The sequence below is a fragment of the Podarcis melisellensis genome (genome assembly GCF_964234715.1).
Source record: "Podarcis melisellensis genome assembly, chromosome: 14".
Lineage (NCBI taxonomy): Eukaryota > Metazoa > Chordata > Lepidosauria > Squamata > Lacertidae > Podarcis > Podarcis melisellensis.
In genome coordinates, this window is record NC_138546.1 from 22183654 (window position 1) to 22208598 (window position 24945).

Consider the following 24945-nt stretch of genomic DNA (forward strand, 5'->3'; position numbering starts at 1 on the left):
TCTGGCTAAAGAGGAACATTTTCAACTGGCGCCTAAAGGTGTATATTGAAGGCACCAGCCAAACCTCCCTGGGGAGAGCATTTCACAAACAGAAAGCCACTACAGAAAATGCCTTGTATTGCCACCCTCCAGACCTCTCATGGAAGCACACAATTTGTGAAGCACACAAATAAGGGTCTCAGAAGGTGATATTTAATAATATTAAAGAGAAGAAAGCAGTCATAGCAAAGGCCACTCCCACACCATGTATTTAAAGCAATATAATACCACTTTAAAAAGTCATGGCTTCCCCCAAAGACTTCTAGGAAGTATAGTTTGTTAATAGTGCCGAGAGTTCTTAGGAAATCCCTATCCCCCTTGCAAAGCTACAGTTTTCAGAGTGGTTTATCATAGAATTGTAGAGTTGGAAGGGTCCCCGAGGATCATCTAGTCCAGTGATGGCCCAACTTGGCCCTCCAGCCTTTTCCTCCACATTCATTCACCGGAGGGCCTAAATCAGGCATAGGCAAACTCGGCCCTCCAGATGTTTTTGGGACTACAATTCCCATCATCCCTGACCACTGGTCCTGTTTGCTAGGGATGATGGGAGTTGTAGTCCCAAAACAGCTGGAGGGCCAAGTTTGGCCCTCATTGATCTAGTCCAACCCCCTGAAATGCAGGAATCTCAAGTATCACAGGGAACTCTGGGTGAAATCTCCATCCATCACAGGCTGTAAGATGCCAGGGAGTGGGTGGGAGCAGTAGTCTAAAATCCCTGGAGAGCTGCAGGTTGGCTGTTCTAGGTCAGCTTTTGTGCTAATCGTGTAAGGCAGTTCTTAACTCCTTCTGCTAACGGGGAAATATTTAAGTATTGCAAAGCGGATGTTCCCAGAGAACAGGCTGAGAAAGGCCATCGGTGCTTGGCTGGGCTGCAACGAGATGTTGCCGCCCCCATTCGGATTTATGGCGTGCATCTCCCATTGCTTTGTACATCAAAGAAGTCTGCATATTGTACAGGCCGACATAATGAGACAGATTGGCTCCAGATCAAACTGCTGTGTGTGTGTGTTTTTTTTACAAGTCATTATGATTATCCCATATTGCTTCTCAGGAAGAAGAAAAAGTAGTGATTAGCAGAGGCCTCCTGGGCAGCTGTTTAGCTCCGTTTCCTCTTCCTTGGCTTTGACCCAACAAAGCAACAGCTCCCCTGGCACAGGGGGAGGGGGATTCTGTGGGGCCAAGAGGTGCCAAAGACCACCTATGGGGTAAGGTGGGGTGGGGCCATGGCAGAAGACAAACAATGCTTGCATTCAGCGTTGGGCTCCCGATTTCCCAAGGCAGTTGGTAAGCTGAAGCAAGAGTCAGAGGAGAGCAAGGAGGATCCTACAAAGGGGTGAAAAATGTATCACCTAGAGTTGCCAGTGAATTATCTATCTACCTATTGCATCTCCATCCCACCTTTTCCTCCAAGGTGCCTGAGGTGGTTTACATAGTTCTCCCCATGCTCATTTAATCCCTACAACAACCCTGTGAGGTAGGTTAAGTGGAGAGGCAGTGACTGGCCTAAGATCACCCAGTGAGCTTCATGGCCGAGTGAGGATTTGAACCCAGGTCTCCCATATCCTAGTCTGACACTCTGACCATTATGCCAAAGTGGAAGGTGCTGTAAGACCCATTTTTTCACAACCTCAGAGTTGGACTACTGTAACACGCTTCATGTGGGGCTGCCCTCAAGGTTGGCTCAGAAGGTGCAGCTGGTGCAGAATGGGGTATCTAAGTTGCTCAGTAGGACCTTCTATCACACCAGCAACTGTGTCATTCACAGTGGTATCTCAGGTTACATATGCTTCAGGTTACATACGCTTCAGGTTACAGACCCCACTAACCCAGAAATAGTGCTTCAGGTTAAGAACTTTGCTTCAGGATAAGAACAGAAATCGTGCTCCGGTGGCACGGCAGCAGCAGGAGACCCCATTACCTAAAGAGACCCCATTACCCTATTAGCTTCAGGTTAAGAACAGGCCTCCGGAATGAATTAAGTACTTAACCTGAGGTACCACTGTATTATGATGCCTTTACTGATGACCATTTTGTGAAGGTTTTTTTTTTTCTCTATTCGTTTTTATTAAGTTTTTGATAACACAGAAAGATAAAAGCTTTTTTTACATCCAAGTACATATCGTAGCTCTTCCCTATTTGGACCTCCCTCAACTTTCCCGACAATCTTCCGCAATTTCTATCATATCTACACATTTCTTAATTTCAACATTACCATTAGGTCTTACAGTAATATCTTTATTTGTTCTCACGTAATGCTCCTCACTCTTTTACAAAGCTTCTTTTAGGCACACTAACGTTGTATGTTCCTCACATACTGTTTCCAAATAATCGGTAAATTTCCCCCAGTCCTCCAAAAATTTCTGATCTTTTTGATATCTTATTTTGCCTGTTAATTTGTCTAGTTCTACATAATCCGTAAGCTTTGCCCTCCACTCTTCCAAGGTCGGGACCTCTTTTCCCTTCCAATTCTGGGCCACCAGCACCCTTGCCGCCGTGGTGGCGTATTGGAAAAATTTACAGTCTTTCCTTGTTATAACTTTTCTTGTTATTCCTAATAGGAAAGTTTCGGGTTTCTTATCGAAGTTATATCTTAGTATTTTCTTCAGTTCGCTATATATTATCCCCCAAAACTCCCTTATTTTACTGCACTCCCACCACATATGCATGAATGTACCCTCCTTCTCTCCACACCTCCAGCATTTATTACTAATTTTGTACATTCTGGCTAATCTCACTGGCGTCAGATACCATCTGTACACCATCTTCATTAGGTTCTCTTTTAGGGAGACGCAAGCTGTAAATTTTATGTTTTCATTCCATATTTTATACCACTCGTCTATTTCTATATTATGTCCCAAGTCTCTGGCCCATTGGATCATCGTATCTTTCACCCCCTCATCCATCGTGTGCCAGTCTAACAGAATTTTATACATTTTTGAGATCACCTTGTGTTTGTTGTTCACTATTTCTGTTTGAAATTCCGAGTCTCTTTCTCTATATCCTTTTTCCTTTACATCCTTCTTAAACATTTCATTTATTTGTAGGTAATGTAGCCAATCGTAAACCTGTCCTTTTATTTGTTCGTAGGGTTTTATCCTCCATTTTCCCCCTTCCTTCACCACTAGTTCTCCATATGTCGCCCAATTGTCTCTCATGTTAACTTTTTTAACTGCTAACACCTCCAATGGGGATAGCCAATGTGGCACTCCTACCTCCAAGATGTTTTTATATCTATCCCATACTTCCAGCAACGCTCTCCGGAAAATATGGTTTTCAAACGACTTATAACCCTTTTTCTTCTCTTTCCATAGATGGGCATGCCATCCTGCTCTATTATCGAAACCTTCTAAATCTAACAATTTTGTGTTTTTGAGGTTGATCCATTCTTTCAGCCAACAGAGGCATGATGCCTCGTAGTACATCCTAAGGTCTGGCAGGGCAAACCCCCCCCTCTCCTTCGCATCTATCAATAATTTATGTTTAATTCTAGGTTTTTTCCCCTGCCAGACGTAGCGTGCGATCATCCTCTGCCATTCTTTGAAGGTCGTCGTTCCTTTTAATATCGGTAACATTTGAAATAGAAATAGCATTTTAGGTAGTATCGACATCTTGATTAGTGCAATTCTACCCCAGAAGGAAAGTTTTAGTTTGTTCCATACTATCAAATCTTTCTTAATTTTATTCCATGTCGGTATATAATTATTCTGATACAGGTCAATATTTTTTGTAGTCAGCCAAATTCCTAAATACTTCACTTTTTTGACAATTTCAATTCCTGTTTGTTGCTGTAATTCTTCCATCGCTGATTTCTCCATATTTTTGACCATAATTTTTGTTTTCTTCCTATTTATTATAAATCCCGCCACTTCTCCAAATTTCTCCATTTCTTCTAGTATTTCTGTTGCTGATTCCAACGGATCTTCTGCCGTCAACACTAAATCGTCCGCAAAGGCTCTAACTTTGTGCTGATCTTTTCCTACCGTCACCCCTTTTATTCTTTCCTTTTTCCTTATTGAATCCAATAGCACCTCCAGAACCATGATGAATATCAATGGAGACAGTGGGCAACCTTGTCTGGTACCTTTAGAAATTTTTATCTCTTCTGATATCACACTATTTACTATCAGTTTGGCTCTTTGTTCCGTGTATATCGCCTTTATTCCATTCAGAAAATCGTTACCCATATCTCTCTGTTCTATATTTCTCACTAAGAAGTCCCAAGATACATTATCAAATGCTTTTTCCGCATCCACGAACATTAACATTGCCTGTTTCTCATTCCTGGCAGACAGATATTCCACAATGTTTACGATGTTTCTTACATTGTCTCTCATCTGTCTGCCAGGTAGAAAGCCTGCCTGGTCCTCATTTATGATCTCTTGTAAAACCTTCTTCAGCCTTCCCGCCAATATCCCTGCAAAGATTTTATAATCCGTGTTCAATAGGGAGATTGGCCTGAAGTTTTTAACTTGCGTCAGGTCTGCATCAGCTTTTGGGATGAATGTTATGAATGCTTCTCTCCACGTCTCTGGGATTTCTTTCTTCTTCAGAATCATATTCATCACTTCTTTCATTGGTTGTATCAAAGTTGTCTCCAGTTCTTTATAATATCTTGCTGTAAATCCGTCTGGTCCCGGGGCTTTCCCATTTTTCAATTTTTTTATTACTTCTTTTATCTCGTCTATTCCTATTGGGGTGTTCAACCTTTCTCTTGCCTCTGAAGAAATATTCTGTATCTCTTTCTCCCTTAAATACCTTTCTATTTTCCTTATGTTGTTTTTTTCTTTCCTTCTATACAATTGTTTGTAAAAATCCAGAAATCCTTTCCTAATCCCTTTTGGATTTGTTATCTCCTCTCCACCCACTTCTATTTTATTTATTGTAGTTCGCTCTTTCCTTTCCTTAGTCTGCCATGCCAGCCACTTTCCTGCTTTGTTCGCAAATTCAAATTTCCTTTGCCTTAGTCTTTTGATGTTCCATTCAATTTCTTTGTTTATCATCATTTCAAACTCCTTTTGCAGCACCTTAATAGTTTGTTTGATTCTGGCATTATTCGGCTTTTTTATCAATTTCTGTTCATTTTCCATAATTTGTCTTAGAATTTCCTTCTTTTCTCTTTCTCTATTTTTTCTTTTAATCGAATTCTGTTGGATGAAATACCCCCTCATCACCGCCTTGCCTGCATCCCAGACAACACTCCTCTTCGTTCCTTTATCCCAATTGTCTTCAAAAAATTCTTTCAATTTCTTTCTAGCCTCGTGTATTATTTTTTGGTCGTCTAGTAAGTAATCGTTCATTTTCCACCTGAACGATCTTTCTTCCAGACCTTTAATTTCTAATTCCAGAGGGCTGTGGTCTGAGATAACTCTTGGTTGGATTTCTACCTGGGATATTCTTGGCGTCAACTCGTTTGAGATCCAAATTTGATCAATTCTGGACAGTGATTCATTAGGGTCGGAGTAAAAAGTAAATTCTTTTCTCAGTGGGTGTCTTAGCCTCCAGATGTCTGTTAGATTACAGCTCTTTACCATATCGAAGAAAGATTTGGGTAGCTTCCCTTCTTTTGTGTTGCTATTTCTTAATCTATCCATTTCCAAGGAAACCACCCCGTTCATATCTCCCATCAGAACTATCTTTTGGTCTGCGAATTCTAATAGCTTGTCTTCCAATTTTTTGTAGAATTCTGATTTGTTTTCGTTTGGTGCATAGATCCCAACCAGCATTATTTTTTGGCCTTGCCAATTAATCTGTATTGCCATTATTCTACCATCGTCATCTTTAAATATTTGTTGGGCTTCAATTTTGCTTTTGACGTACATTACCACTCCTCTCTTTTTCTTTTTATCTGAGGATATAAATTCGTTACCTAGTCTTTTATTAATCAAAATCTTTCTGTGACTCCTTGCGATATGTGTCTCTTGCAGACAAATTATATCTAAGTTTTTCTTCTTTAAAAGTTGTTCCACCTTGTTGCGTTTTTTCTTTTCATTCAAGCCATTCACGTTCCAATTCCAAATTTTTAAAGCCATATTGTTTTAGTTGGGTGTGTTTAGATTCCTTCCTCCTCTTCTTCTTCCTCTTCCTCTCTCGCCTCCTCTTCCTCCTGTTCCTCGTCTCTCTGGCCGCTTTTCCTTTTTATCTCCTCTCCTCCTGATGCTCCCTTGACTTCTTCGTCTTCTTCTGCCATCAGTTCTTTGTATTTTCTTTGGAATTTGCTTATCTCTTGCGGGCTGGTCAGTCTATGTCTTTTGCTCTTATAAAAAAAGGAGATCCCCTCCGGGAATTCCCATTTGAATTCTATATTATTCATTTTGTGAAGGTTTTAGGCAATCTGGACATTTCTGAATGATGTGCAAATTCTGGAGCACGCACACACCACTCTAAAACTTGATAATAAACTGAGATTTGGATATGATATCCCTATTTTGAAAATGCGTATGTGTTCTGTTTGGTTTTTAAAGCTGTTGGTCATGTTCATGAATTTACATACTAACGTTTCTATTTGTGTATTTTATTTTATTTTTCCTTTTTTAAATAAATAAGCAAATAAGTCCCTGGCTACTGGTCCATTTCCGGGAATAATTCAAAGTGCTGGTTGTGATCTATAAGGCCCTATATAGATTGGGCTAAGACTACCTGAAATATCTTATCTTCCTCTATGAACCTGCCTGGGTGCTGAGACCCTCGAGTGAGCGCCATCTCTCAGTTCCCATCAACATCAGAAGCATAGTTGGTGGTGACATGAGAGAGAGCCTTTTCTGTGGCTGCACCCAGAGTGTGGGATTCACTCCCAGGAGGGGTTAGACTGGCTCCCCCTCTTATCCTTCCAGCTGCAAGCTAAGACCTTCCTGTTCTGAAAGGCTTATGCGTGGGGAAGATGCAGATGATGCTGGCCACTGCGTTTTAATTGCTGCTTCCAAATGTATTTTGCTGTATTTTAGTTATTGTTTTTAACTAGTTTGCTTTTATTACTTTGTGGTTTATAATGTGTTTTTAAATGTTGGAAGCCACCTGGAATCCCACCTTCCAGGAATCAGTGGCTTGGAGCTGGCACTGGGCCCATCTTAGTCAGCATTGTGCCAGCCCTGATCACACTTATATTCTAGAGCCCCTATTTATTCAAGGGCTCTATCCTCCATCCTTCAATCCCTTGGGGTCTCAAACTGAAGGCAGCTAAGAATAAGGTGTCAAGGAACAAACTAGGTCTTAGCAGAAGGCGTAGAGGAGAGAATTAATAAAGGAATTAGAGCTCGGCCTGGCTTTCTGTGGGGTGTTTTTGTTTCTTTGCTCTCAGCTCTGTGCCACTGGCAGCCTCAAGACCAGCCCTCGCTGGCCCCTTAACAGCCAGCATTGATTAAGCACTTAACACGGAGTGATTTACCCATCCATCATTAAGACAGGTGCTCTATAGTTGTGAAAATGCCTGGCTGGAGAAAAGAGCCCTTAACAGTTACACTTACAACTTGCATTTCGCTAAATGAAGAACAAAAGCCATTGAACGCTCAGTAAATATTTATTGGCGTAACAATAAAGTGATGATTGGAGAGTCTTTTGGGTGAAGGAGAAATGGGCTTGGCTGAGCTCAGATGCGATCCAGCCGAGAGCAAACACAGGAGGAATCTGAAGAGGGCCTCTAGCATTTAAAGGAGTCATATTTGTCTGTGTAGCATAATACTATAAGAACAGCTCTGCTGGATCAGGCCAGTGGCCCATCTAGTCCAGCATCTTGTTCTTACAGTGGCCAACCAGATGCCCATGAGAACCTGGCAAGTAGGACCTGAGCACAAGAGCACAGCAATTTCCAGCAACTGGTATTCAGAAACAATTACTGTTTCCAACAGTGGAAGAAGAGCATAGTCATTGTGGCTGGTAGCCATCGATAGCCCTCTCCATGAATTTGCCCAGTCCTCTTTGAAAGCAATCCAAGCTGGTGACCATCATAGCCTCCTGGGGGAGCGAGTTCCATAGTTTAACTCTGCAATGTGTGAAGAAGGACTTTCTTTGATCAGTCCTGAATCTGTCTCGAAGATGCTCAGATGAAACTGGAACAAGCTTTGATTTTAACCAGCGATCAATAAGCCCCCTTGGTGGACTTCCCTTTCTTTTTGTACATTATTCTTTCCAAAAAGCACTGGTGTCCTTGAGATGTTCACTCTTGATCTGGGCTTCTGGTGGAATAGCTCATGTTATTATACCACTGGGTTATGATAGCTAACAAAATCCATGTCTATGTACAGTGGTAATACAGTCAAACTAGAGCCGGTCCCTACCGTTAGGCAGAGTGAGGCTGCTTCCTCAGGTGGCAGATGCATTGGGGTGGCAGTCATGGGACCCAGGCAGAGCTGTGTGTATTCCTTCCTACTCTCCCTTATGCTAGCCTGTCGGAAGACCCTGTCTAAACTGCTGGCCCGTTCAGCTTCAGTACATGGAATGGAGGGGTATCTTCTACCAACTTTAGCTGGTACACCAGCTGCTACCATTCCTGGACCTGTTTCGCTGAACACAGCGGCTCATTCATGTCCTGGCTCCCAGTTGCTGAAGAACAAAGACCTGAAGAAGGATTCTTTCCAAAGGCTTTAATGCTTAGATCACTGCAGTGCAGATGCAAATTGCTGGCTTAAGGCACCCCAGGCAATGCACACGGTTAATCCCAAATTCAGCTGCAACAAAGGCAGGTGCTCCAACTGCCAAAGTTTTAGACGTTGATCCGACACTGTCACACCCCTTGGCATCCTATATATAGGAATGAGCCAGGCTCATTTTCGGGCAGTAAGCATTTCTAAAATCTCTCGCTATGCCTAGTAGGCTCTCTTCTCTTTTGGTTCCTCCTAGGTGATGGAGAATGTGTCTCTGCCTCCTGAGATGGTGGCTGGGATGGGTGAACCTTTTCCCTTGAGGTAGGCAGACCTACTCCCAGCAACAAGATGGGCAGTGCAATGAGCACCGTAGGAGTGTCAGATGGAGAGGGCTGGGGATGGAGAGGGAGGCAGGACATGTGGCTCTTATTCTGGGAACAGATGAGACAAGAGAGCTGGTTGAGGGAAGCCTCACCCCCAGTCCTTGCTTAGCCGCCCAGGTTCTCGGCCAATCCGCAATCTGTATCGTCCTGACTCAGACAGCCCATGACAATTCGCTCATTGCGTCAAGACTCAATTACTGTAACATGCTTTATGTGGGGCTGTCTAATGATGATGATTGCATCTCATGATTTCGGTTTCTCCTTTTTCAAATCTTTATGTTCAATTTGCTACTTTTTCACATCAATTTGTGTGTGTTTTCTCATGAAATTTTGTCAGCATCTTCAGTGCAGATTTCCTGCGTGAGTGTTTTTCCAAAGCATGGAAGCGAACACAATCATTTGCTGTTAATGTCTGCAAGTGGCTGGTGCTGGCAGAGTCACAAGACTCCTTTGGAAAAGCTAGCAACACCGAACTGAATAATATTGGTATATCTTATTATGTGGCTGCAGCTCTGCCTCTCCTGTCCCTCCAGCCCCCTCTTCTCCCTCTGCCTCTCCTGTCCCTCCAGCCCCACCCACAGGCACCCTCAAAATCAGAGAATATTTAGGGGTTCGCAGGGGAAAGAGAAGAAGTTGTGCGAGTGGAACTCTGTGCAGCCCTGGATACAAATAAATAAATAGCAGTACTGTATTACAGGAAAGGAGAAGCGTATTGTCTGAATGTGAATATCCTCCAGAAGTTTTTTTTTTCCCAAACAGGAAAGCTTTCTGACACATTTCACATATGTACATGCTAAACTTATTCCTTCTCACACACTCCTCCCTCCCCCAGATCTTTCCTAATTTCTGACATCTGATTGTCATTAAAATAATTGACATGCAACTGAACTGTTTGGTATTCCTTTTCCAGTGGGGGAAGGGGAACTTGGCTCCACTCCCGAAAGTCTCGTTGAAATGGGTTCATGGCCGTCCCCACCCCTCAGAAATGTCCTGTGACCAAAGCCCGGATCTGAAAGAACGCAGAGCGTTAATGTTTGACATGTGGAAGCCGTGGGCGTGGGATGTGGTGGGGGACGGCGAGGAAGAGAGCAGGAGCATGACTGATTTTTATTTTTATTTTAAGGCTCTGACCGTGTATGGAAAAGAGTATAATCTGCAAATATTAGTTGCAAGGGGAAGATTCCCCTTCAATATGGCTCCAGGGTTTTGGGCTGGTTAGGAACTGTGAATGTTTGATGAAATATTTTAATACACTAAATCCTTCCTGTCATTTGTCCACCATCTCCAGCTATTGGCAGAACTGCTGTGATGTCATGGTGTGTTCATGGATGTTCTGCTCACTTCCTGCATTGACAAAATTCGGACAAGTCATTCAGATCCTTTCAGGGAAATAGTCTTATTTTTCCATATATATATATATATACGTCGCCTAGACACCCCAACTTTTACACGGGAAGACACCCGAGGACACCAAAACCTGCATTCCTGTACCCGTGAAAATCTACGAAAGCAAATATATATATATATATATATATATATATATATATATATATATATATATATATATATATATACAGTGTGTGTATGTATGTATATATATATTGCACAGAGTCTTCAGATGGGAGAAAGCTTTGCACTGCTGATATATAGCAAGGGGGGGTTAAAAAAAATAATTAATCAAGGTGGCATCCACAGTTCTCCGCCTCCCCATGTTATCCTCATAACAACCCTTTGAGGTAGGTTAGGTTGAGAGTGAGTGATCAGCCCACGGTCACCTGGAGAGCTTCATGGCTAAGTGGGGATTTGAACCCTAGTTCAACACTCTAACCACAACATCAGCTCTCTAATCTGAATCTGAAGGGAAGAGGGTCCAGAAGCTGAAAGGTAGGGAATGATGTGAATGAACAGTTGGTCGATAATGGCAAGACAGAAGTAGAGGCATTGAGGTCAAAGAGGAACAATGGAATAGGAAGAGCCCAGGAAAAAACTACCGCTGAACCGAGGTACATGGGAAGGAACACAAGCAGCTTCTTCTTCTTGGTCCAAGTAGCTCAGTATTGTCTACACTGCAGCAGCTCTCCAGGATTTCAGGCAGGGGGCATTGCCAGCCCTACCTGGAGGTGCTATTGGGTATTGAACCTGTGACCTTCTGCATGCAAGGCAGGAGCTTTGCCGCCGAGTTACGACCCTCCAACTTTGCACCAGCCACCACACTTTGCTCCCTGTTGCTCGTCCCATGTTTTCTGCACTCCAGTCAGGGAGGCGCCAACATCTTGGGAAGGCTTTTAAGTGGGTCTCGTTTTCCTGAGGACGAGGCTGGCAGATAAGTCATGAAGTGACAGGAGAACAAACTGGTGTTTGGAGGCGCCGTGGAACGGAAGAACAATGGTCCCTTTTTTAAAACCTGCGCCGTGCCAGAAACCTCAGCCAGTTAGCAAGAGCTGTCAGTGTTTGCTGACTGCCCAGTCTTGGAAGGGCAATTTGATTTGGTAGCTTGAGGACACGGCATTGTATCTCCTTGTGACCTGGCTCTTCAAACCGTGCCCAATTTGGAGTGCCCGCTCCCCTCTGCGTCTATGAAGTGTTATCTTTGCAGCTCCCAAGAGTATTACTCACTTCAAGGCTGCGGCTGAAACCCAGAGAGCTTGTTTTCAAGTTTATCAAGAATGCCCAACAGGTCATCGCAGCTTTCAAGCATGAATGCAGGTCTTGTTTTTTTGTTTGTAAAAGAGCCCCAGGTGGCAAGCCACACACAAACACAGGAGAGGGTTCTGTCCTTACAGCACCAAAAGGGAATACACACACAACAAAGACTCCAAGTCCTCTTTGTTGTTATGCTGCAACAGACTCACAACAGCTGGGGAAAGTTAATTGTTCCATAGCAGTAATGCATGCTCTGCTAACTCCTGATTAGGCTACTGCAATGCAGTGTATCTGGTGTGAGGTGGGGAAGAAAAACCGAATTCTGTTCACATTTAATTTCTTTTTTTTTTTTCTGAAACAATACAAAAAATGAAACACAGTTCCCCTGCGAAATCTGCCCATCTCTGAATTTTGCAATTCAGTTCTTCCATGCATATATCAGCAGGAAAGGAACATTAAAGTAAATATATTGGAGACAGTAACATCCAAAAATGCATTATATTAGGGGGAATTCAAAATAAAATAACAGAAAAATTTCCTGCTGACTATATATATATATATGTATCCACAAATCGATGTGGAAATCTGTAGAACTTGAACAGATGATTCAACAAATAAGAAAACTGAGTGGACAGATTCTCTCATATTCATATATGTGCAATTTAAAAAAAAAAAAAAGATCTGGCTTTAAAATGGTGTTATTATTTGTTTTTCAGAATATATATTGTTCTGAAAATTTTAAAAAGTAAATTAAAAGCTCCTTGTTACAGCCTTGGTGCAATGCCAGTATATTGGTAAAGCCACAGTCCCCTCATAATACAACAGTCACTGCAGTGTGAAAGGAATGTTAGAAAACAGGATGGAAGCACTTGCATTATAATCAGGAAAACCAAAGCGGTATGGAATTCACAGGTGGAGAATATTTATATTTTTATATGTCTTTATTATTTGTAAAGAGAACCTTTACATGAGTAAATACTTGATTATCCTGTCGGATCTGTGCTATATGTTTGTACTTTTGTCCTTCCAGGCTGCAGTGCTTTATGCTTTATATTTTTAATTTTTGGTTTTCTTAGGCTTGCATTTTTTGTGTCTGTGGACAAATCAATGATACACATAATTTTTTAAAAAAAGAAAAAGAAAACCAATGCTATCTTAGTTGTATCTGATTGCACCCATAGAGAGTTGGTGGAGGTCTGAAGGATGTAGAATTATCGAGGCAGGATCCTTACCAGTGCCTTTTTATTTCCCCAGAAACTTGATGCCCCGCACCTTGGAGGGACAGATCACCATGGAGAAGACGCCGAGCTACTTTGTGACCAAGGAAGCCCCCCGGCGCATTTACAACATGTCCAGGGACACCAAGCTGATTGTGGTCGTGCGCAACCCGGTGACGCGGGCCATTTCAGACTACACTCAGACCCTTTCCAAGAACCCCACCATCCCTAGCTTCCAAGCCTTGGCCTTCAAGAACGTCAGCACGGGCCTCATCGACACCACCTGGAGTGCCGTGCGGATCGGCATTTATGCCAAACACTTGGACAGCTGGCTGCGGTATTTCCCCCTGTCCAAGTTCCTCTTTGTCAGTGGGGAGAGGCTGGTGAGCGACCCAGCCGGGGAGATGGCCCGCGTCCAAGACTTTCTGGGGATCAAAAGGGTGGTGACGGACAAGCACTTCTACTTCAACGAGACTAAGGGCTTCCCTTGCTTGAAGAAGCCCGAAGGGAGCAGCCGACCCCGGTGCCTAGGGAAATCCAAAGGGAGGCCGCACCCCAAAATCGACCCGCAGGTCATCCGCCGCCTGCAGGAGTTCTACAGACCCTTTAACATGAAATTTTACCAGATGACAGGGCAGGACTTTGGCTGGGACTGATGGAGAGACCCCTTCACGTGACAGGGGGAAAGTTGAACTTGCAAGAGGGTGGAATGGCCCTATTCCCAGCAGCCTGTTGAATGCTGCAGGCCCCTCCCACACACAGTCGTAGGGCAAGGGACATCTGAAATGGGTCTCGGGTCGGGGGGGGCGTCTCCTTTTCTTTATAATTTATATCACCTCTTGCCAGTAAGGAAGAAATGTACGCTTACCAAGTAGAGAGAAAGTATTTAAGTTTTGTTTTTGTTTCGTTTTTTTAACCACCATCAGCAACAGAAGAGATCAAGTCCAGGAAACCCAGATCTGACAAAATATTCTGCTGAATAAACCTGGCTAATATAGACAAGGCATGGAAGTTTTTGAAGGAGTGTGAGTGAACGAGAATGCGAGCAAGGGAGGAAGAACGCAGAACACAGCCTTGACTAATGGCACAGCCCACTATGTTCTTCTCCACACATCCTTTGGGATGAATCCAACTTTAGTCCTGCTCAGGGTCAGCCTTTTGATATTGATGGACATAACTAATGTTGAGCCACTGATTTCAATTGATGTGCTCTGGGCAGAACTAAGGCCACATTCAAACCATACATTTAAAGCACTAGGGTCCCATAAACAGGCATAGCTCCCTCTCCAAAAGAATTCTGGGAGCTGTAATTTGTTAAAGGAGCTGGGAGTGATTAGGAGAACCCTGTTTTCCCCCAGAACTAGTTTAAGAATCAGTCCCTCTCCCTGAGGAACACTGGGAATTGTAATTCTCTGAGTGGAATAAGAGTCTCCTAACGGCTCTCCCAGTTCATCCACCTGGGAGACGATCAGTGTTCTCCAAGTGGCATGTGAGAAGAGCCTCCTTTTGTGCTAATAATGTTCTAAGATGGGGAGCAAGCAGGCCAGCACTTTCTGGCCCACTTGACCACTGCAACAAGTGGATATCATAAGATGCACAACTACACACAAAGTTGCCCCACACATGCCCAGAATCTGCATCTATGATCAAAGAACACTGAGCAAGGAAGTGGTAGGTTCATAAAAGGCTCAGTGGTGGACTCTGAAGTCACTTCCACACCATATATTTTAAGCATTGTTATACCACTTTGAACAGTCATAGAATTGCGGGAACTGCAGGTTGTCAAGGGCACTGAAAGTTGTTCAGGGACCCCTATTCCTGTCACAGAGCTACAGTTTCCAGAAGGGTTCAACAATCAGTCCTTCCCTAGGAACTCTTGGAATTGAAGCCCTGTAAAGGGAATAGGGGGTCTCCTAACAACTTTTAAGCATTGTGGGTGTTCATTTCACTCTTGCTTTGCAGGGTGGGGAGGTCTACATCGTAGGATAACATCCCCATGCAAACCTTTTAGAGAAGAGGCCTGTTGTTCTCTGTTTACAACAGATCTGGCAAACGCTAACCCATTTTTTTATGGCCCCTGAAAACATTTCTGTGAGAAATATGAACTAATAAAAGGGAAAATGCAAAAGCTCTGAATAGACTCCAAATGTTTAAGATCTCTTTTCTTCTTACGTGTCAGGCACTGTCCTGCATGCGCTGTGCAAACTCACGGATCAAGATGGATGCTTCTAGGAACAGGATCGAAAGGCAATACCCGAGACAAATAATTCCCTGGAGGGAAATCTAGAGAGGGTTATATGAGCCTTAAGTGCCTGTAACAGGAGACTTAACAAGTCTTTGTTTTCTCAAACTATTTAGCCCTCCAGCAATTTAGTACAGGTGTTGCTTAAGGACTCTTCAGCCTTCTTTGAGGACTGCACACAGTCACAAGCCCTCTTCAGACAGCTAGTTAATCTGTTGACTGAAAAAGCAGAGAGCCATACTGACATGAATCAAATGGATGTCCAATTGGAGCCTCTACAACATGCCTAGTTTTCTGCTCAAGGGGGGGGGCTTGCAAGTTTTATGCATACCCTCCAACATTTCTCCAATGAAACTAGGGTTGTCTTATTCAATAATAATAATAATAATAATAATAATAATAATAATAATAATAGGTTCCTCCAACCACTCTGGGCGGCTTCCAATATACCGTATATAAAAACATAATGAAACATTAAACATTTTTAAAGCTTGTATATACAAGGCTGCCTTCAGATGTCTTCTAAAGGTTGTATCTCCTTGGCTTGGGGATTGCATAACTGCATACCCTCCAACATTTCCCCGATGAAAATAGGGGCATCCTAAGAAAAAGTGGAACGTTCCAGGATCAAATCAGAAATTGGGGTGGCTTCTGTAAATCTGGGACTGTCCCTGGAAAATAGGAACACTTGGAAGGTCTACTTTGTGTGCATGAACACCAAAAATAATACAGTGACATCAACAGGCAGGGAATTCCAAAGTGTAGGTGCCACCACGCTAAAGTACTGATTTCTTACAAGTGCAGAATGAGTATTATAAGTGCCTGTTCTGCAGAACAAAGTGATCAAGCGGGCACATGCAGGGTAGAGCAATCCTCGAGTGATATGGGGCAGCCACATAGGCCACCATAGGAAAAGGCCCCTTTGCCACAATGAGCCCCCCTGCCTCGATGGAAGCGCTGTGCCAGGTGCCCTGCCAGGGGTTGGATGTCAAAGCCGAGGGGACTCCGTTGTCACTTTTTGCTAACGCCCCCCCCCCAGTGATGGACTGCCCCCTGCTTGTTTAGGTTTTGTTTCCAGCCATGACATTCGACCAAATTATTCTCCGGCAAGGGCTTTAAAGATTCCCAAGAGTCCGTGAATGCCGGGAAGTTCCGATAGTGATCCTATTTCTCAGCTGAGTGCCTGCATTCAGGCCGAGGCCCATTGATATGCAAAGCGCCCAAAGGGTCCCAGCTCTGAAAGATGGTTTGTGTCTCTGCCTTGTGAAAAAGGGGAGTTTGGGGCTCAAGGGTCTTTTTTCCTTCCCCCTCCCCAGCTCGACAAAGGGAAAGGCCTGAATCTCCAAAGCCACACAATGCCTTATAGAGTGGAGCTTTTCAAGCATCTGACGTGACCCCAAAACGCATTGAAAGCGAGCATTTGCCTTGCAGACTCATTAAGAGCTCTCAATGGGCTCTTGGCAGAGGCCAGGGCTGAGGCTGGCCGCCCGGATTAAGACTTTTGAAGTGTTACACGAACCCCCTGCTTAAACTAATTGCTGCCCCACCGCTCAGGGGGTCAAGTATTTGCATTCATGGCATTGAACAGGCACCACTTGTGGGGTTGACCAGGTGAAACCGCTACTTCATTAGACGGGGACAATAAAAACAACCCCTCGTGGGGGGGAGGAAGAGGGAAAAGGTAGCTGAAAGGGGAAATGGTCAGATCTTTCCAGAGGATCCCCGCTGCATTCAGAAAAAGCCCTCTTGTTACTGCTGCGAGCTCGCTGGAGTTAAGAGTTGCAAAATGGAGCAAGCCATTTTTAAGTGGGGGACGGGACGGGCGCTTTTGTGGAAGATCTGTCAAGCTATTTGGTAAATCGCCCGCTGGGCCTGTTTCAAAGGCAATGTGTTTTTAATGGTTTGCCATCTATCCAGATCATTGTGACTGTTAGCCTGGGTTCTAATCTCCAAACAGCCAGGAGTGAGGACTGTGTTCCGCAGGAGGGCAATGTGGCACAGAACCCAGCCTCCTAAGAAGCGCAGTTTTCAAGGATGTGGAGTGTGTGTGCGTCGTTTTTGTTTGTTTAAAAACAAGTTCCTAGTCCCTATGGATGCAAATGCAAGGCTGCAGGGCAACTCCTGCTGAATCTCAGGTGCCAGAGTGAGACTGGTTAGATAAGGTTCCCCAAGGTCAGAGGGAGGGGCTTCAGTGTGCTCCTCCCCATGACTGACAGAAGCAGCATAAATTATGCAAAACAGTAAAAATGAGACCCCATTATACAACATAAGAATAATTGTGCAATTGACTTGATTTGCATAATGCACCACCCAGTTCAGCTCTTGATCTTACAGACTTTGGGTTGCTTGAAGGCAGAAGGGACTGTGGAGAGCTGGCATACTGGAAACAGTACAAGGCTTTCTGGAGCTTGAATTCGCACAAGCCGAACCAGACATTTCATCTCAGCCTAGCATACCTCATCCTAACATATGTCACAGGACTGCTGAGAGAATGAAAGGGGGGAACTTGCCCTGCATTCCGTCCTAATGAATGGTAGGATTAAAACAGCATTCTTCAACCTGGGGTCCTCCAGATATTATCGGACTACAACTCCCATCATCCCTGACCACTGGCCATGCTACCTGGGGCTGATGGGAGTTGCAGTCCAAGAACATTTATGGGGCACTAGGTTCCCTAGCCCTAGTATAGATTGCATGCAGAGCCCAGAGAGAAAAGAAACTGATAATACAGAACTGGATAAACTGTACAAAAACAGTCAGCGGTTTTCCTTTATTTGCAAGCCTTTTTCATAGCAGGGAGACATGCAACTACTCTTGCAGGGAGGGGAACTCCCTCAGAACTACCCAGCCAATCAGAACAAGTTACCTCAGCAAGAATCATGAAATTCTGACTGGTTGCTAGGCAACACCTCTAGTACCCTGTTGACTATCTGACTATCAACAAAATTAGACCTAGGTACTAAGGGACGCGGGTGGCGCTGTGGGTTAAAGCATCAGCGCCTAGGGCTTGCCGATCGAAAGGTCGGCGGTTCGAATCCCCGCGGCGGGGTGTGCTCCCGCTGCTCGGTCCCAGCGCCTGCCAACCTAGCAGTTCGAAAGCACCCCCGGGTGCAAGTAGATAAATAGGGACCGCTTTCTAGCGGGAAGGTAAACGGCGTTTCCGTGTGCAGCTCTGGCTCGCCAGAGCAGCGATGTCACGCTGGCCACGTGACCCGGAAGTGTCTTCGGACAGCGCTGGCCCCTGGCCTCTTGAGTGAGATGGGCGCACAACCCCAGAGTCTGGCAAGACTGGCCCGAACGGGCAGGGGTACCTTTACCTTTTACTAACTGAATGATTCTTGCTGTTGTACTTCCAGCATATATAGTTTCTTATTCCTTGGGCCTCGTTGTCTATTCCAGTCCTTGACAATATAGTGAACAGTTTATTTCAGCCCAAGATGTCAAAGGCTTTTTCTAGATCAGTTAACCCTAGTTGTGATCCTTCTTAATTTCTAGATATATATTGGTCCCTATTTGGATTACAAGCATGGCTTCCCTGGATCCTCCTTGCCTCCTAAATCCAAATTGTATCTCAGTTGTTCTTCAAATTTCATCCCAACCTTTCTCTGCATAATCTTTTGCTGGTATTTTGGAAGCACAGGTTAATAACTCTGAGGCTCTTTGCATTTGCCTTCTGCCTGTAAGAACAGTTATAGTGGTCCAAATTGACTGGCATGTTTTGCTACTCTCTGATTAATTTAAACAGATGTTCCTTGAAACCATCTCCTGCAACATTCGTGAGTTCAACTAGGAAATTATTTGTTGTTGCTGTTGTTGTTATTCCTTCTCATGCTCCATTTAGTCTAAGGCCACTTCCAGGCTCATTATTTTGTGAGGATGATTCGGGAGAAAGTTTTTCTCCTGTCTATAACTTCCTCTGAACGCTATTTCCATATTTCTGCAGTCTTTTAATCTTCTGTCAACAAGATCTGTTGCTCACTTCCGACAGTTCCATTCCTCTCACCACTTAACATTTGTTCACAATCTGATAAACCTTAAGAACAAGGGAGCTACCTTATAAGAATGTAAGAAGAACCTGCTGGATCAGACCAGTGGCCACCCTTTCCTCATGTTGGCTGACCAGATGCCTTTGGGAAACCTGCAAGTAGAACATGAGCACAAGAGCCCTCTCCCCTCCTATGGCTTCCAGCAGCTGGTAGTCAAAAGCATTTCTGCCTCCAGCTGTGGAGGTAGAGCATAGCCATCATAGCTAGTAGCCATTGATAGTCTCCTCCTCCTCCAAGAATTTGTCTAATCGTATTTTAAAGACATCTAGGTGGATTGCCTTCACTGCCTCCTGTGGCAGTGAGTTCCAGAGTTTAACTCAGTGCTGAGTGAAGAAGTACCTTCTTTTATCTTTCCAGAAGTGATAGCTCAGCTGGCAGCGCATGAGACTCTTAATCTCCAGATTGTGGCTCTGAGCCCCACATTAGGCAAAAGATTTCTGAACTGCAGGGGGTTGGACTAGATGACCCTCAGGGTCCCTTCCGACTCTATGGTTCTATGAAAAATCTTCCAACATTCAGCCCACGAGTTTAGTGGCATGAGAGAGGGAGAAAACTTTTCTCCATCCACTTTCTCCATGCTATGTATAATTTTATAAACTTCTATCATGTCACATCTTACCAAAGTGTTGGTGTTGACCTTTAAAGCCCTAAACGGCCTCGGCCCAGTATACCTAAAGGAGCGTCTCCACCCCCATTGTTCTGCCTGGATGCTGAGGTCCAGCTCCGAGGGCCTTCTGGCAGTTCCCTCATTGCGAGAAGCAAAGCTACAGGGAACCAGGCAGAGGGCCTTCTCAGAAGTGGCGCCCACCCTGTGGAACGCCCTTCCATCAGATGTCAAAGAGATAAACAACTGCCTGACTTTCAGAAGACATCTGAAGGCAGCCCTTTTTTTCAGGGAAGTTTTTAATGTGTGACATTTTAGTGTATTTTTGGTCTTTGTCGAAAGCCGCCCAAGATGGCTGGGGAAACCCAGCCAGATGGGTGGGGTAGAAATAATAAATTATTATTTAAATATAAATTATTATTATTATAAATTATTATTCTGCAACCTTTATTCGTAGGGGAGTTGTCCCCACTCCCTTGATCATAACGCTTGCCCTTTTCTGAAACTTTTCCAATATCTTTTTTGAGGCAGCATAACCACAACTGTGTGCAGTACTCCCAATGCAGTCACAACACAGATGTGCAACTGGTGATGTGCATTGGGAGGCATCTGGCTCTGACAACTCAAGGGAAGATGCCTGGGAGGGTTTGGGCTCTGGCCCTACAGGCTTTGGTGGTCTGGGAGCTTCCCCTGAGGACTCCTGTCCAATGGTCTCCCTGCCTTTGGCAGCCAGCTCTGAGCAATGAACCTAATCCCACTCCCCACCTGGTGCTTCTGCAGCCTCCCACTTGGTCTCCCCATTACTGCTAGATTCAGGGGTCACGAGAGCTAGGGCATCAGAGAACTTGAATCCGCTTCAGTTGCACATGCCTGAGATCCCAGTATGCGACTGAATCCCTCCCACAAAATACAAACGGCCTGGAATCACCCAGAGCCATTACATTTTCCTGCCTGATACAAAGAAGGCACACCCATTCACATAAGCCAGTCGGCAGCTGGATCTTCCACACAGGTGACAGGACAGCACCCCTCACTGCAGCTGAAGGCCATAGGCTAGCTCAGGGGGTTCAGAGCTTGGAAATCCGGGACACATAGCATTGTCTTCCAAACACCTCGCTGCGGCTCCCTCACCTTCCAACACCTGCTGTCTGGGGAAAGGGCATAGATCAGTGGCAGAGCATGCATGCAGAAGGTCCCAGGTTCAATCCCCAGCAGACCCAAGTAGAGCCCCTGCCAGTCAGCATAGGCAATACTGATCTGGATAGTCCAATTGTCTGACTTAAGAGAAGGCAGCTTTCTAAGCTCCTGCATAATATTGCCCTTATTGAGAAGTACTTAGAATCTAGTCTTATTGAGAAGACTAGAATCTTACTTAATGTTTAGGAAAGGGACATAGTAATAGAGCATTTGCCTTGTGTGATGAAGGCCCTAGGTTCCAGCATCTCCAACTGGGGCTGGGAGTGTCCCCTGCCAGAAACCCTAGAGAGCTGCTGCCAGTCAGTGTAGACAGTATTGAACAAGTTGGATCAGTCATCTGACTCTGTACAAGGCAGCTTCCTAAATTCCTATTAAAATACTTGTGAATGTTTTCAGCTTGATCGCCGGGAAGGAGCTGCAAATCACCCCTCTGCCGGCAACACCCTCTGCTTGAGACAAAAAAAGGCACAGAGGCATTGTCAAGAAATAAACAATGAAGGAAGGAAGGGTCACTCACTCTCCACGATTGCCCCAGCTTCTTTTCCCCAAAGCTCTTGGAGTTTTCTGTTGGGATTCCCACTATTTAAACATTTGGGGCTAAAGTGTCAGCTATATTCACCCTTTCTGGCAGGGTCAGCAAGCGATCATGTGACCTTGTCACTCACCCATCGTTGATTCCATCTCGCCGGCTTTCTCGTCATGTGACCCTGTCAAGTGTGTGGACAGAGGGCAGCGTTCGCTGTCAAGAGAGATTAACTTGCACAGAGAAAGTTGCCCATATGGAGATGAGTGTTTGGAATATACAGTCGCTGGGCTTCTTGACTTCTGCTCAAGCCAGTTTCCTTCAGTGGCGACAGAGGTGGGTGGGAGAATTGCAGGGGAAATGCATTCATTTTCTTAGATGGGTAGCCTACCCTACACCCAAGACAGGAGGTGGGCAGCAATATTTAGATCTGGTTCATCTCTTTATCTCTTAAACATAGAATGGTGTGGAAAGAAGCATCCTAGTGATTGTAGTGATTGCCAGTCCCTCCAGCAGCTACAGGAAGCATGGCCTTGAGATTCCCTGGTTTCACTTCAACCTTGGTACTTTGGGCAAGGAAAGAGTGCCTAGCAGCAATTATAGCCTTCTCCATCCTTCATTTGTCCAGTCCTCTTTTGAAACTTTATGAGGAATGGGTGAGGGAGTTGGGGATGTTTAACCTGGAGAAGAGAAGACGGAGAGGTAATATGATAGCCATCTTCAAATATCTGAAAGGCTGTAACATGGGAAAGGGAGCAAGCTTGTTGTCAGCTGCTTCAGAGGATATGACCTGAAGCAATGGATTCAAACCAAAACATTAGGAATAACTTTATGAAGGTAACAGCTGTTCAGCAGTGGAATAGACTCCCTTGGAAGGTGGTGGACTCTTCTTCACTGGAAGTTCTTAAACTGAGTTTGGATGGCCATCTGTCAGGGATTCTTTAGCTGTGATTCTTGCATTGAAGGAGATTGGACTAGATGACCCTTTGAGTCCCTTCCAACTCTACAATTCTATGATTCTAACTTGTTGGTCCTCATTATACCTTGAGGAAGCCCCTTTGACCCAGAGGAGTCCATCACAGAAGCCTCTGAATAACTTAGCTCATCTGGGTCCTGGATATGCAGGCACATGGAGACCAAGATTAATTTTCAGAACATCCTTTTAGGAACATAAGTGTTTGGCTGCTGAATCACACCAGACACCCAACTTAGCCAAGCATCCGATTCCCAGTGTGGTCAGCTATGGGAAGCCCACAAGCAGGATGTGAGCACAACAGCACTTCCCGCCCCAGTTATGATTCCCAGCAGCTTACCAAGCAAAGTCATTTTCCATTCAGTTAAACATGGATTTACTTTCCTACTACTGTTCTGGCCCAAGCTGCCTTTCATCAGGGTTTGTTTGTTTACTGACACAGGGAGAATGGGCACATTCTTTTGTTCTTGTGATGGTTATGTAAAGAGAATGATATCTCATTAGAGCCTGTTTTCCTTCTCTTGGCTACCTTCAACTCTGTAATCCCCACCCACCCCACACCTGAGAATGCTCACATTGAATCAATTCCACTCTATTCAAGCAAGTCTTCTCCAACCTGGTGCCCTCCAGATGTTTTGGATGGCAACACCCAATCATCCCCATTCAGCACCCAGCTGGGGTTGGTGGAGGTCATAATCCAAAATTTATGGTGGACATCAAGTTGGGGGAGGTTGATTTTGGCAAACGTGGCCTCCCCACTTTGCTGCAAATTTGAGTTTCTCTGACTATTCTTACTTGTTCTTCCTTGCATACTTGGCTACTTGTCAAACCAGCCACCAACCTGCCCCCAGACATCCAGACATCACAGCAAATATGTTGTGATGTGTGGTCTAATGTAGCAGTGGGAAGAAGTTAGATTGGGATCACTTGGGAGACCTCCAACTGATTTGCAGCAGATCAGAAAGGGTTCTCACTCCCAATTGTTTAACAGCAACAAGGCCTTCTAAATTAGGCAGCTGGAATGAGGAAAGATTGGAGGAAGGGAATTAAGTGGGGGATGGGATAGGGGGAAACAATTATCTGGTACTGGAAAAGAATCCAGAGCCTCAGTCCTTCATTTTAAGAGCATGCTGTGTCTGCTCCACTACTATTTTGGTCCTGGTTTCAGTTAGTGGATTTTGGGATTATGGGGTTAAAAATAAATAAAGCAGAGCGCCGCAAGCATAATAACTGCCCATTCATGGTCTAATGGGTCAACCATTGCTCAGGAAGCTACTATTCATTCATTCATTCAATTTATATCCCTTCATCTTGAAGTAAAAACAATAACAACAGCTAGAAAAACCATTCAAGAAACAGTTGAAAACATTATCTTAATCAGTGATTTCATGGTTACCAGGGATGGTTTCTTTTAGCCATCACATGCCTGGGTAAGCAGGAATGTTTTCAAATTCCTCCTGAAAGTTCATATTGATGGAGACAGACACACCTCACTAAGAAGGGCATTCCACACATGGGGAACCACCATGGAAAAGGCCCTAGTGGGTCAATACCAATGGAAAAGCCCCCAGTAGTGGCAAAACCACTTTCCATATTCAGAGTAAGGCAGTATTAGGGAACTGAATCTTGGTTTGAGAGCAGGCTTTTACCTGTTGCGATCGCACACAGATGCTTGTAGGTAAGACAATAATAACATTGTTTATTGTTTACACCAACCTGGTGCCCTCCAACTGTTTTGGAACAGAACAGCCATGCTCGAATCAGTCCTATCATCATTCACCCATGCTGTCTTGGACTGATGGGAATTGTAGTCCAAAACATCTAGAGGGTACCAGATTGGCAAAGGCTATGTCTCTATGGCCACGCTAGCTGGGGCAGTTGGGAGTTGTTGTCTAAAACATCTGGAGGGTACCATGTTGGTGAAGTCTGGCCTAGGCAGATCCAGATGAGCTGAGTGAGGGCTCTTGGGGTGCCTTTTTTCATACCTCTTTATTAACGATTCAGGTAGAAGTTGGCATAATAAGAGTATACAGTCTGTACATTCCCAAAAGTAGGAGGAGGAAAAAATGGTTTCAATTTTGGCACTGGTGCTTCTTCCCATCCATCAAAAATATTCAAGGAATTTAAGGCAGACCTCAAGCCAGAGAGAACCAGGATGGGGAGGGGAAAGAGAGAGAGAGAAAGAGAGAGAGAGAGAGAGAGAGAGAGAGAGAGAGAGAGAGAGAGAGAGGAGGAGTTACAAACCCGCCAAGTTCAGCAGCTTGTCTGCTGGTTTGAATTGCTGTGTAATCCTCTGACATAGAATAAACTCGTGCCATATTAAAAAAAAAAATGCCCAGGCCTCGGGAGAAGAGAGTAACTATAGCCACATGTCTGTGGGCTGTTTCCAAACCTTGTCAAGTTGAAATATGTGAAGTAAGTCCATTTAACCACTATCAAATGGTGCCATCTTAGATGAGTGTATAAAGAAGAGAACTGAACTGGAAAACGAAAACAAACTGC

The 24945-nt window shown here is 44.4% G+C and overlaps 1 protein-coding gene across 1 annotated transcript in view; it reads left to right on the forward strand.

Annotated features, from left to right (window-relative positions):
* The window catches only part of LOC309356215 (heparan sulfate glucosamine 3-O-sulfotransferase 6-like), an 81814-nt gene extending 66816 nt beyond the window's left edge, over positions 1–14998 (forward strand). The window contains exon 2 of the mRNA XM_081887467.1: positions 12896–14998. Within this exon, the coding sequence (XP_081743593.1) occupies positions 12896–13514 (619 nt within the window). The 3' untranslated portion in view covers positions 13515–14998. The remainder of the gene's footprint in view (positions 1–12895) is intronic.
* Positions 14999–24945: the final 9947 nt, after the last annotated feature.